General features: G+C 37.1%; 1 protein-coding gene across 2 annotated transcripts in view; it reads left to right on the top strand.

Moving 5' to 3' along the window:
• The window catches only part of LOC109070369 (fibrinogen C domain-containing protein 1-like), a 98,313-nt gene that overhangs the window by 34,946 nt on the left and 48,234 nt on the right, over positions 1-15,133 (top strand). For both annotated transcript variants that reach the window (XM_042756343.1, XM_042756344.1), the window contains one exon: positions 2,831-3,310. In XM_042756343.1, the coding sequence (XP_042612277.1) occupies positions 2,831-3,310 (480 nt within the window). The remainder of the gene's footprint in view (positions 1-2,830; positions 3,311-15,133) is intronic.

The following is a 15,133-nucleotide window of genomic DNA, read 5'->3' as shown; positions in this document are numbered from 1 at the left end:
GCATACAGCTCATGAAAACCCAAAATTCTCAAAAAAATTAGCATATTTCATCCGACCAATAAAAGAAAAGTGTTTTTTAATACAAAAAAAGTCAACCTTCAAATAATTATGTTCAGTTATGCACTCAATACTTGGTCGGGAATCCTTTTGCAGAAATGACTGCTTCAATGCGGCGTGGCATGGAGGCAATCAGCCTGTGGCACTGCTGAGGTGTTATGGAGGCCCAGGATGCTTCGATAGCGGCCTTAAACTCATCCAGAGTGTTGGGTCTTGCGTCTCTCAACTTTCTCTTCACAATATCCCACAGATTCTCTATGGGGTTCAGGTCAGGAGAGTTGGCAGGCCAATTGAGCACAGTAATACCATGGTCAGTAAACCATTTACCAGTGGTTTTGGCACTGTGAGCAGGTGCCAGGTCGTGCTGAAAAACGAAATCTTCATCTCCATAAAGCTTTTCAGCAGATGGCTGATAGCTAGCTGCATTGACCCTGCCCTTGATAAAACACAGTGGACCAACAGCAGCAGCTGACATGGCACCCCAGACAATCATTGACTGTGGGTACTTGACACTGGACTTCAGGCATTTTGGCATTTCCTTCTCCCCAGTCTTCCTCCAGACTCTGGCACCTTGATTTCCAAATGACATGCAAAATTTGCTTTCATCCGAAAAAAGTACTTTGGACAACTGAGCAACAGTCCAGTGCTGCTTCTCTGTAGCCCAGGTCAGGCGCTTCTGCCGCTGTTTCTGGTTCAAAAGCACACGCCTGTGCACGGTGGCTCTGGATGTTTCTACTCCAGACTCAGTCCACTGCTTCCGCAGGTCCCCCCAAAGTCTGGAATCGGTCCTTCTCCACAATCTTCCTCAGGGTCCAGTCACCTCTTCTCGTTGTGCAGCGTTTTTTTGCCACACTTTTTCCTTCCCACAGACTTCCCACTGAGGTGCCTTGATACAGCACTCTGGGAACAGCCTATTCATTCAGAAATTTCTTTCTGTGTCTTACCCTCTCGCTTGAGGGTGTCAATGATGGCCTTCTGGACAGCAGTCAGGTCGGCAGTCTTACTCATGATTGCGGTTTTGAGTAATGAACCAGGCTGGGAGTTTTTAAAAGCCTCAGGAATCTTTTGCAGCTTAACCCAGTTAATTAGTTGATTCAGATGATTAGGTTAATAGCTCATTTAGAGAACTTTTTCATGATATGCTAATTTTTTGAGATAGGAATTTTGGGTTTTCATGAGCTGTATGCCAAAATCATCAGTATTAAAACAATAAAAGACCTGAAATATTTCAGTTGGTGTGCAATGAATCTAAAATATATGAAAGTTTAATTTTTATCATTACATTATAGAAAATAATGAACTTTTATCACAATATGCTAATTTTTTGAGAAGGACCTGTATACCTGTGTCAGAAGTAATTCTACTAGAAAATTAAAGTGTGGTTTGATCCTATTTAAATCATACCAGAAGCTTCTCGCATCTAGTGCCTTGACATGTTCCACCAGCCCTCAGAGATGGAGGAGGGAAGATCTGTGGTCTCTCGGAGTAAACTCTTCACTGAAGTGCTTCCCCGAAATTTTGTTGATCGTTAAAATCAACTCGTAAAGCAAGCCATTAACCACCCATAAGTATAGGCCAATGCCAGCATGTCTGTTTAGCATATTTATGAACAGCAAGGCTTGTGGGGGAAAAAGACAACATGTATACACCCTATTCAGGGAATTAAATATTTTACACAGAGAGCATACCTCCACTGCGAGTGTACCCATGCACGCACACACACATGTCCAGACTTCACATACACCTGTTTGTTTGGATGGTAAACTCAAACTGTTTGAATTATGTCCCTTTAAAGGGAACACCAGAGATAGAGAGCTGAGTTTAACTGTGCAAAATGGGTAGTGGAGTGAATGGATAATGCACATAGTCAGCACATACTCAAACATAACAACATGGTATCTATGTCTGGTTCTGAGATTCAGTTTTGTGAGGCATTTCTCTGATGAAGGACCGATGATTACCAAACAAAGCTTAATTCTTAATGTGTGGTCACACAACACCTTTTAATCCATTGACTTGCCAATGCCAGTGTGATTGTGGGAGGCAGGAAATGCAAGATTATGTGCATTTTGATGTGTTCCAAAGTTCAAGTTTGGTGAACTTTTGCTTTGCGAATTCATATCGCATGAAGACGTGTGACTAATAAAACACTGATTCATCACCGTGTCACCTTTTATCTGAATAATACAAAAAAAAAAAAAAAATCTGCAAGATTACCGTAAAGTCCAGTAGATTGCATAATTTTACTTTCTGATGTATTATATGCTCAGTTTTGTTGAATTATGACACGGCAGAGTGTGCCGTCATATTACGACCGTTGCAGTGTCCATAGAAATGTTACAATTTTATACTTATTTGATTATTCATACAAAAAATACATCCTTACATTTTTCCATAGCCCTTTTCTCAGACTTAAATTACTTTACAGACATTCTTCAGCATATAATCGGATTCATATATACAGAGAAGAGCTGAGAGGGGAAGACAGGGTTGTTTGTGTGTTTGCAAGAAAAGAGGAATGTAACTAAGAAATTAGCATTATTAGAGCAAACAGATGATTCTCATTCTAAGTTGTGAAAGGAGACGAGCGCAGGGTGAGAAACACCTTCATCTTTGTCTTTCCTGCAGTTGTGTCAGACTGCAGTATTATCCCCGAAGGGCTTTAAAAAACAATTTTTGTTCTGCAGAAATGGTAATGATGATTATGATGTTATGATGGCTTTAACTCTCTTTGTCTCTCTGTCTTTTTTCCTCCATCTCTGTCTGTCTGCAGAGGATGAGTTGTAGTTATCTGCTATGTACCATCCTTCTCTTCGTGGCCGTTCTGCTCGCAGTCACAGTGACGGGAACCATTCTTCTTATGAACCACTACCAGGCTCCCCCCATGTCGGATGGCCCGCCTCATATTAGCACCAATCAAGACGAAGCCAATGCTTTAGTGACAGTCGAGAGGGGTGATGGATCACGCATCAATATCTTCATCGACCCCAACTGCCCTGATTATAACAGTAATTTCCTGCGGCTGGAAGGTGTGCAGACATCTTTGCTGCACTCACTCACAGACCACGATACGGATCTCAAGTCCGTCAAAGGTCAGGATCGAGCGCTATTGGTCAACTTGGCAGAGGAAGTTGCTAAGCTGTCTGCCCATGCGGGACAGCTGAAGATGGACTATGAATCTCTCAGAAGAGGACAAAGCAACCTGGGACAGGACCTGAATACACTGCAGACTGAACAGAGCAGACTAATACAGGTAATGGCATGCACATGCACACATATGCAGAACAGCTGTATCTTCAGTTAAATATAACATGCATGTGGGTTGTTGACATGACTTTGGTTCTATTCCAGGAGTTTTTCACCATTTTTAATCACCCCAATACCTTCAACATATAATCTAAATAACAAACATAAATCAACTTAAATAAACTAAATCAATAAATTAACAAATCACCACAAAAGACTTTCCACTAATAATAATAATAAGGTTGCGCTTTATTTTAAGGTTTCCTAGTTAGTGTAATTTAAGTACTGAGTAATATTAATTAACTTACTGTATGTTTAGAGTTATGATTAGGGTTTGGCTTAGGGTAACTTGCATGTAATTATGCTTAATTTATTGTTATTGTAATCAGAATCAGATGAATCAGAATCAGCTTTATTCGCCAGGTGTGCGCAAACACACAAGGAATTTGTTATGTTTTTTTTAAAGGTGATCCTGGTACATACATACATACATGCATACATACACATCTGACATGAGAACAAAAAAAAAAAAATTTAACAAGACTTAGCAATAAATAATATGAAAGAATCTGGAACAGTAGATTGATTTATGTACAGATTTGTGCATTTTTACTCTTTGTAGAACTGTATAAATAATAGAGATATGCATATGTATTTACATAATACTTGAGAAGGCAATAATTAAAGATGTAGAATGATTTATGGAAATGAGTTACAGAACACAGAATTACAGAACACAGATAATGATTCATATGTTAGCTGTTTAAGCTGGAGATGGCATGGGGGAGATTTTTTTTTATGTCTAGATGTTCTAGTGCACAGAGATCTGTAGCGTCTGCCTGAGGGGAGAAGTGCAAACAGGTTGTGTCCGGGGTGAGAGGGGTCTTTGATTATGTTACCTGCCCGTTTCTTCACTCTGGAGTTCTACAAGTCCTGAAGACTGGGCAGGTGCACACCAATGATCCTTTCTGTGGTCCTAACAGTCCGTTGCAGTCTTCTTAAATTTGATTTGCTGGCTGACCCAAACCAGACAGTTATAGAAGAGCACAGAACAGACTCAATAATAGCGAAGTGAAACTGTGTCATCTGTGCCTGTGGCAGGTTGAACTTTTTCAGCACATCTTCTTTAAAACTGTCACATCTGTACACTAGCCTTCATTGATATAAAAACATAATCCAGCGCATCTCGTTTTCCCCGATGACTTGGCGACGAGGTCAGCTCTGAACATCTGGAATTGCTCCGTTCAGCCAGGTTTAAAAATCCTTGTTTGTGTGTGTGAGGAGTCGTAGTTCGTCTGATTTATTTGCTAGGGAGCAGAGATTCACCAGATAAATGCTCGACAGCGGCGTCCTAAATCCATGTTGTCGGAGTTTAACGAGCGCGCCGGCGTGCTTGCCTCACTTGCGTCACCTGGAGCACTTGTATAGGAACGCAGCTCCTCCGACTAAAATGTCCAGTAAAACATCTGGATGCTCAAATGTCAGCAGAAAGTTATTTGGTGTGCTATTTCTGATGTCCAGTAGTTCGTTCCTAGTAAAGCTGATCAGAAAAATATTGCTTAAGACAGGACAAACAAACAAAGAGTACAAGTACCAAGGATCAACAAACCATGGCTGCCATCCGTGGAAGACTATTGTGTTTTATACATTGACTATTAATAGTAAGTACATGTAACATGTAACAAGGACACCTTAAAATAAAGTGTTACCAATAATAAAGAAAAGCTAAATGATATTCAGAATAGTTTTCACTGTAGTAAACTGTTACAATTTTTAGAGTTAAATTACAGTATATTTCACTGTAATTTCACAGTGGGAATTATCTTGTGCACTCTCAGAATTTTCTTGAAAAACAAACAGCATCATATGGTGTTTCTACAGTGCATATGTATTATGAAGGCACCCAGCATGCAATGCAGGATAAATCGATCATGCTGTATAGTTTTTTTTTAATTCGTGTTGGCTTTATTTGTGCCATTAAACTTGCTTTTGGTTCACTTTTAGCAGTTTATGTTGTTTATTTTGTAATGTTGGTTTATGTTGTAAGTGTTGTTTTTATGTGTTGAGTGTTACATTTTTGTGTTTTATACATTGACTATTGATGTCACATCTTTCAAAGACGTATCTCAGCAGTTGCTTCACTATTGTAAAAGATCCATCCACAAACAGTTATGAATATGAAATAAGTGTTGGGTTAATCTTCATGCTTAAATAATGCTAAAATAAAATGTTCATGTTCATGCTAAGAATAGTTTGATTAATTTAAAGTCAAGTAGCTTATTTCATATTCTAGCTTGTCATCATTTTGACAAATGTTTCCATTTGTCACACTTTTATGACATGACCAGATCAGAAATGTGAATATGAGTATACAAGGTCCCACAGGGTCAAACACTAATCACTATTATGGTGACTCAAAACAATTACAGTAGTAAACAACTACATTTTTTTCACAGTGGCACAGTTAAAAATAACTTTATAATGTGAATTCACAGTAAAACGAGAGCAGTAAATAACTCTGATGTTAGTATCATTCTGTTAGTATGCATTCTAAAAATGACCCATCATCCATTGATCTAACAGTAAATTTCTGACTACAGTAATTTATTTTAAAATAATACTCTTTAATCCTGTAAATTCCAGGCAATTTTTTACAATGTATACAGTGGGTATAAAAAAAGGAACCAGACACACCAGTGCAACCTATAACATCCAAGTGAAAGATATAACACCAACCAACAAAAAAAAAAAAAAAAAAAAAATACGGAGTTGGAAAAAGGATCACCCCCCTCCTAAAAATGACTTGTAAATTCAATCCGGTGTAGCTAATGAACTTTTCAGTGGCACACAAAGCCATTTGACCTTCAGCTGTGGTCATTGTGATTAGCTCAGCATGAAAAGAGCTTTCCTCAAGCTTTTCATGCCTTGATAGTGCAACTGAAGCAAACAATGGGTGGCAAAGCACTGTCAAAAGATCTCCACTATAAAGTTGTGGACAGACACAAGTCAAGAGATGGATGCAAAAATTCATAGGCTTTATCAAAGACTATAAGTACAGTGAAGTCTATTTTTAAGAAGTGGAAGATAGTTGGTACAACACAGACCCCTTTGTGGATCAGGACGTCGCTCCAAACTGGATGAAAAAGCCAGGAGGAAACTGGTCAGAGAGGCAACCAGGAGGCCTACAGCAAAGCTGAAGCAGTTGCAGGAATTTATGACAAAGAGTGGTCATTGTGTGCATGTGCAGCAATATCACAAATTCTCCACAAATGTGGCTTGTATGGGAGGGTTGCAAGAAAAAAAGAAAAAGAAAAAAAAACACTCCTCAAGAAAAGCCACACGCAGTCATGACTGAGCTTTCCCAAAACGCAGCTTGAAGTTTTCTGAGGTAGATAAGACTAAAATTTTATTATTTGGCCTCAACACAAAATTATGTCTGGTGGAAATCCAATACAGCTCACCATCCAAATAACAGCATTCCTACAGTAAAGCATGGAGGTGGTGATATCCTGTTATGGTGGTGTTTCTCTGCAGCAGGGACTGGAGCTGATAGTATAGAAGGAAAAATGGATGGGGCAAAATAACATGAAATTCTTGAGGAAACTTTGCTGCCCTATGCCAGATAGTTGTCAATGGGAAGAAGGTATACTTTCCAACATGACAATGACCCAAAGCACACAGCATAACTGAGCACACAGTGGTTGAAGGAGAAAAGGGTGAATGTCCTTGCATAGCCTAGTCAGAGCCCAGTCTTAAACCCCATTGAAAATCTGTGAAATGACTTGGAGACTGGAGTCCAAAAACGGTCACCATCAAATTAAAAAATTCAAATAACGTGCCAACAGGAAATTGCTATGTAGTATACTTGTTACTGTTGACAATAGTGCTACTGTGCTGTGACATGGTGTACAACTGTACTGGGCAATGCTGGTAAAATGAAGCTACTCTGTCATGACGCTTTGCTCGGCTCACATGCTCTCATAATAATAGCTTTATAGGACTATACATTATTTGCATAATTAGTCAAGAAAAAAAAAGGGGGTTCTTTTGATAACTAAATAAAGATATATATTTTCTATCCGATTTTATTGTGTTACTTTCAGTAAAAGTGTGGTTATTTCATTGGCCTGTGTTTTTTTAAATTCAGTATCATTAATATCTAGTTAAATTAATTTTTTTTGCAAAAGTACTTTATATTATTTAATAAATTAAGAAATAATTATTACTAAGCATTTTCTGTTTCAGTTTTCAGCCAAGTGCATCCAGATCAGTGCATCTCTTGTAAATACAACTGGATAAAACAAAAACTGTGTCCTTCTTAATTTTAAGCTGCAAAGCAACAAAATGTGATTATTGTGATTCTTTTCTATACCCACTGTAGTTTGTCACAACTCTTTACAAAAGTAACTACCCATTTGCTTTGCCTGGAATTGTTTGACATAGTAATAGTTATTTTAAAGTAGTTTTATTTCAATAGTTCTTTTTTTAAATATATTATAAGTGCATTAACTTAGATGGAAGGATTGGTGCAACTTAAGATGGAAATCATGGTTACAATACAGTCTCTACATGAGGAGAACTGAGCAGGTGTGATTTCAGCTCAGCGGTAGCTTTTGTCTAACCACTGAACTTCTGGGAAATTCACAGAATCCATAATAAATGACGTTTCAGGTAGAATAATGCTGCGTTTATGCTTGTAATGTTTCCTTGAGTCTGAACCTCAGTTCAGTTGCCACCCTGCTGGTCTGTTCTCAATCTTTATGCTGTTTCAAACCGTGGCTCATTTGCAAAATGCTTTTGTCATCAATGTGAGACCCAGTGGAAGATGTTTATTACCATTGCCAGCCAGTTTGAGATCTGAAGTTAGTAATGGAGATTAATCTTCACTGAAATAGTCCTTGTGTATCAGAACGTTCAATCAAAGTTTCAAGGCACAGAAGCTGCATATGGAGAGTTATGTATATCAGTGAAAGTTGTATTTACATTTAAAGGGATAGTTCACACAAAAATGAAAATTCTATCATTAAACCCTTACCCTCGTGTCATTCCATTCGTTCATCTTCGGAACACAAATTAAGATATTTGCTTTCTGACCCTGCATTGACAGCAATGGAACTGACACATTCAAAGCCCAGAAAGGTAGTAAGGACATTGTTAAAATAGTCCATGTGACATCAGTGGTTCAACCGAAATTTTATGAAGCTACGAGAATACTTTTTGTGCATAAAGAAAACAAAAACCAACTCTATTCAACATTTTTTCTCTTTTGCATCAATCTCCACCACCATTCATAAGAGTACCATGGTACCATGATGTTTGTGTGTGCATTTGTCTGCTTGAAAACAAGCTGTAGCGCATGCTATATCAGAACGCTGGCTGCTGTGTCAGCAGGATTACACACATGCGCTCACCAAAGTTTCATTTATTTGATCAAAAATAAATACAGAAAAGCCCCTTAAAAACACAATATTATGAAATATTATTATAACTTAAAATAAAAGTTTTCAATTTTATTATAATGTTAAAATTTATTCCAGTGATAGCAAATTAATCTTTTTTTCTTAATTTTATTTTTTTCATTGTAATTCTTTTGATCAATAGTGCATGAAAATTACATTGCTGATGCTTACAAGATGTATGAGGAATACATGGAATTTATTTATCTTAAAGGTGATTTAAATTAACAGTGTAATACATTATAATCAAGAACAGAAACATGGAATGATAATTACACAAAAATAAAAGTTTACATATTAAGTGATTAAATATACTCCATCATGACAATTCCACATTCTAAGGCTGCTCTGATGCTGCATTTAATATACACAGAAGCGAAGCTTCTAGGGGCAAAGCTGCATATTATATTTTAGGCTTTTATTTATTTATTTTATACTCAGAGCATTATTTATTTGACTTTGTAAGACACCTTTATTTGGTTTTAATGTCCACCATGTGCTAGAGTGCCACTGATTGTTTATTTGCAATATATTGTAATTTACCTTGTCCTGCATGGTTCTTTATAGGTTGGATTTTCTGCTGCTCCTGGGCATTTTATGAGTATGTTGGCTTTCACACTGGCATCCTGTAACATATTGTACTTGTACTGCATTATACACAGTTCTAGTGTTATAAATAGTGTCACATACATTGTGTTATTGCCAGCTGAGGACGGAGAAAGCTGATATGAGGACATTGATACACTGGATGTCAACTGCTATATCACTTCTTTCTCTGTAGGCTACAGTTTCAGGGCTGGGGAACAGCAGATGTTGCCTGTTTTCCTGTGTTAAGTGAATTACCGAGTTAAAGCCTGACTTTAATCTGAATTATGAAGACTTAAGGTTTAGGATTAACACCATCTCTCTCAAACCACGAGTTACTGACAAGCTACTACACACCAAATCTGTCAAAAAACACACATACACAAACGGATGCACACACATGGACAAACACGCAGCGGGCAGGAGTGAAAGAGAGTTGTTTATCACTACCAAACACCTGTGCAACAGAGAAAGGTGTTAGCAAAATCCCCCCTGAATAGAAAATAATCTGTCCTTTTCTGATGACTTTTAGACAGCAGTGGTGACCTGTGTTTGTGTGTGCACGTGTGTGTGTGTGTGTGATTGTGAGGGGTCTTCTGTTTCATTTTTTATTTAATTTTTTTGGTTGAGCTTTGATACAGTTTGAATGAATAGCTGGATTTGTGAAATCTGGAAAGGAGCACAGATAGCAACACTTAGCACAGACTTGGACCACAACTGAAGAGTGAAGAAAAGGAGCCAGAAGAGGGTGTGTGGTTACCGTAGAAAAAAATTAAAAATGTGTTATACCTAAATTTATCAAACCTTATTAATTAAGGGAACTTATACCTGTAAATTTCTCCCTTCACATGAAAAATGAAACACAGTTCCCTTGTCACAGATTAAACCCAGTGCTGTATTAAATTGCAATGCCAGTTTAATTGTTAATTTGTGGTGAAACCAGCTCTGATAATGAACTGAGGTAAATTTAAAGGTTAAACATGATAGCATTTTAGCACATATGCTCCATGAAGCAGCAGGATATGCAGACGCAAACACGATAAAACTCCCCCTCCCCCTCGAATTTCAGAGAGTAAATGGCATCACCTATAAAAGTGAAAAATATTGGCAAGGAATGAATGCCTTGAGCTTTGTGCGAATCTCTTTTAGCTCTAGTTAGCTTCAGCGACTATTCTGTTTACACTCTGCCATTAAAGGAAGTAATTCTGAACTGTCAATCATCTCAGTATTACAATCAACTCATTGACAGAATCCTGGAAAAGCCCTTAAGCTAAAGGTTACTTACTATGGGCAAACACTCTTAGTGCACTAGTGTGTGTGTGTGTGTGTGTGTGTGTGTGTGTGTGTGTGTGTGTGTGTGTGTGCGCGCTAATAGTCAAGGGTCCAGAACATCATTCAGTGTGGTACAGTGTATTAGTAATGGCCTTGTCTGTTTCCCTATCCCATGAAAGGAATTGGCCTCACTGTATCCAAAAGACACAAGACAGAAGTGCATGTTTGGTTGACTCGAGAATTCAAAAATTGTCATCAGTATGAGTATGATTTTTTTATTTTGATTTTTTTATTTTGATTTTTGATTTTATTTTTTTATTTTTATTTTTTTAGTAGTTAAATTCTTAAATCTTTCATGAATTCCTTATAAATCTTGTATGTGAGCCTCAGGAAAGTAATTTACAAACACAACCATTCAAAAGTTTGATGGCTGGTCTTCTGAACTTTCTTTCCCTGGAAATGATTAAATTATCGTGTCCACATAAAAAAGGTAAGCAGCACAACTGTTTTCAACATTGAGGATATTTTTGGAAACACTTTAGAATTGGGAACATATTCATTAAGAGTTTTCCCTCAATAAACTCCTAATTTACTGCTTATTAAGGAAGTTATGTTTAGGTATGTGGTGGATAAAGGGATATAAAATATGGTCATTCAGAATAAGGCATTAATATGTGCTTTATAAGTACTAATAAACAGCTAATATGATAGTAATTTGCAAATAAATGCTGTTCTTTTGAACTTTTTTTTTTCAGAATTATTTGAAGAATATCATGGTTTTCACAAAAAAGTTCAGCTGTTTTCAATATTGATAATAATAAGAAATGTTTCATGAGCTCTAAATCAGCATATTAGAATGATTTCTGAATGTGACACTGAAGAGTAACGCCTGCTGAAAATTCAGCTTTACATCACAGGAATAAATTACATTTTAAAATATATGGCATTTGTAGTAGAAAACTGATATTTTAAATTGTTAAAAAATATTTCAATTATATATATGCAGCCTTGGTAAGCTTAAGAGACCTATTTCAAAAGCATTTTTAAAAATTAGACCGATCCCACACTCAGTAATAATATCGAATTCATTGACACTGTGGATTATTCAAAATTTTGTTTAGTTTGTGATTATGCTAATTTCATATTTTGTTTTGGAAAAAAAATGGAACATTTTAGAAATCATGATTGATTGATTTATTTATTTATTATTATACAAAAACACAACATTATTATAAACAAGATAATAATTTATTTATTTTTTTTTAGGAATAGAAAGTTCAGAAGAACAGCATTTATTTGAAACAATAATCAGGTTGATTTAACCTGGTCTAATTCATTCAAAAATCTGCCTAAAATCTATGGAGGGAGGGAAAACTTTATGTGTGAAATGTAGTATAGTTTTATAGTTTATGTTCATAGCTCATCAGTTACAGCATGTATATGTAGACAGCATGTGTCCTGATCAAATGTGTACTTGTCCTTTAATGATCACTGTAGGACAGCTTGTTGAGGTGCAGGTGAGCACAGGACACCCATTATGTTGAATGTGCCTCACAAACAATGAAACAAGCACAAGCTCATATGCATAACAGGAACATATAGGGTTTTCCATCTAAAATGGGTCAAATCTCTTAAGTTTATTGGCAAAAGGCACACATATGTATGTCAGTCTGTGTGTTTCTTTCAATAGTCTTATTTCTAGCTAAACAAGCAATAGCAGATTGAGCTCAATTCCTCAAGCAGAAAATAACACCATAAATCTGGCACAAAGACCTTTACAGCTCTATTGCATGTCAAGCATTTGATTTGAAATGAAAGCAAGCCTTATGGAACCTGTCTCCCAGACTGATTTTGCCTTCTCATGGGCTACAAGGGATTTTTTTTTTTTTTTCACAGGACAATAAGGACTCACATCAATGGTTCAAAGCTTTCTATATGTCCAGGAAATAAACCTATAGAGTTCCCATGAGTTAAAGCCATCAAACACAGATCTACACTTGGCACAAGATTTGTTCCCCTTCAGGGAACTCGTGCTGCATCAGAAAAGCTTTGGGAATGCCTCTGTGTGACCGTGTCCTGAAATGTGTGAAATCAGTCCAATGGAATGGGGAGATGTCACAGCCATGGGTGGGGTGACGTAGAGACAGGGGCGTTTCTAGGATTTTCATTTTAGGGGGGCTCAGCCCCCAATAAGGGTATGAATTAAAAAAATATTATTTGACTATTACGGTAGGGTTGTATACTACTAACCTTATTGTAATCCACTATTCCATTGTATTCCCTGTATTTCATATATGGGAGTAGGAGTACTGACTGAGCCATATACAACACTGTAAAAAAAAGTTTAATAATTTAGATGTGACCAGTCACTAGAAAATTTTGAGTTGGGAATGTAGATTTTTTTTTTCAATGAAGACTTCCTGATTCATTATTAGGACATTCATGTTTATCCTTTGATGATACCACTGCTTTTTCTTATGAAATGTACGTGGAAATTGGCAGACAATTAAAACAACATAAGGGTTCAATGACTGCAATGAATCTTGGAAACACAGTGGTATTGTGTGTGAGAGGCTGTCTACGTTCTATTCTCACCTGACTTGCTCATTTGCAGACCTACTCCCGCACGACAAGAAAAAATGTTGTATATCCATGTACAATGAAATATATATATATATTTTATTTGTTTGTTTTTTTTACCTTTATAATCAACAATACGGTTGGTTATACATCATCTCACCCCCTGAAAATTTATTTCATTTCAAATCATTTAACTAACCAGCTAATATTCATTAAGATATGTATTAATGTAATTGTCTATTAGCAATATGTTTAATCTGTTCTATATTTATTTCTATTTATTAAAAATAACAACATGAATTATCATATCACTTCTATAAATCAATTACTTAAAAAAAAATCACAAATCCCTTTACTCTACTCGTCTCTGACTCTACTATATGTATCATGATACACGAATGATTCATTATAACTTAATACAAAATTATATTTAATAATACAAAACAAAATAACTCCACATGATGTTTCTCTCTCTGTGCCATTTAGTGCTTTCAGAAAATGATGTGTGTCTTTAATCATTTCTGTGCATGGCTGCATAATGTAATGCCGAAATACACAATAATATGTTTTAAATTTTAAAAAGTAAATTAAAATAAATCAAGATCATTTTCTAAAGTATGTTTTCACAGCTGTTAATCGCTTCATTTTTGTTGGAAGAAAAAACAACTATCACACTGTGATAAGGGCTGAAGGTGAATGAAGCGAAGACGTATTAGTATTGGATGATAAACCGAACCATGTATTGGTCCAGTAACATTATGTAAACTGCAATTACAAGAACTGCACCAATGCAGATGTCATATCTTAGCAATCTATCAATAAATGCACACACACACCTTGTACTCTCTGATGTTCGCTCTGCTCTGCGCCCCTGCGGATTGAAAAACGAGCTGAATCCATGCAGACTCAGATCAGGAGAGGAGCCGAAACTTGACGCAGCTTGTGGCCATTTCAAATGAGTTTTTAAAGGGGACTGAAGCGATCACAAATTAATTAATCAAATAATTTTTTACGGGGGCTGGGCAGAAGTTAAAAAAGGGCCTAGTGACGCCCCTGCGTAGAGACCAGAAAGCTTAAAAGCACATTCGAAACAAACAGCATTAGCTTCTGTGTCTTCAGAAAGCTCTGTGTGTCAGTCTGAAATATCTGTTGTTTGTCAGTGCCAGTGCACAATAACAACAATATATGACAAGCAAGAAAAACAGGCAGCACTTTAGGCGGTGTGTTCTTCTCTACTACCAATAGACATTATAGATGTGAATACACATGACCGTTGTGTTGTTTGTTTGCATCATGCTCCAGCTGAGAACGTTTTCCACCTGCCTTAACACTTGCATTGTGCTCTTGCTGCGAACTCTCTGCTTCTGCTGGGCACACTTCGAGGAGTGTGTCCATGTTTGTGGTCATTGTGGATCCAGTCCAGCTGTTGCTGAGGCATGGCGGTGATTGAGATTGTGGGGATCGCATATGGATCTCGCGCAGGGGTTGGAGATGATACTCGCCCTTCCTCTGCCTTCACCCCAGGATCTAGTGCCCTCCCTCAGGGTTGATAGCATTGATAAAGAGGACATTGATAGCATTGATAAAGAAGAGATTGAGGACTCAACACCTCAATCTCTGGCATATTAGCAGACTGCATTTAGATAGCATGTTTCTATCTGCTCTCACCACATCGGGGTGGGGATGCACATGATTTATGTGTGGTTTGCTTGGGAGCGGAGCATGTAAAGTCAGCTCTTGAGGGAGCTGGCTGTGTTCATTCATAAAATTCCAGATGTGTACTAGTGTGCTGGAATGTCTGGAATGTTTCGCTCTGCTCTCGTTGGTGTTTCTTCTCAAGGGAAGAAAGTCTTATGCGATATAGATATGAGTATTATGGGTTTGCAACAAAATAATGCTGGTGGAAACTTTGAGCAGATGGGAGATTCCCTTTCTCT

The sequence above is a fragment of the Cyprinus carpio genome, chromosome A5, assembly GCF_018340385.1.
Source record: "Cyprinus carpio isolate SPL01 chromosome A5, ASM1834038v1, whole genome shotgun sequence".
NCBI lineage: Eukaryota > Metazoa > Chordata > Actinopteri > Cypriniformes > Cyprinidae > Cyprinus > Cyprinus carpio.
The sequence above is the reverse complement of the archived record's forward strand: the minus strand, read 5'-3'. Positions and strand labels throughout refer to the sequence as shown.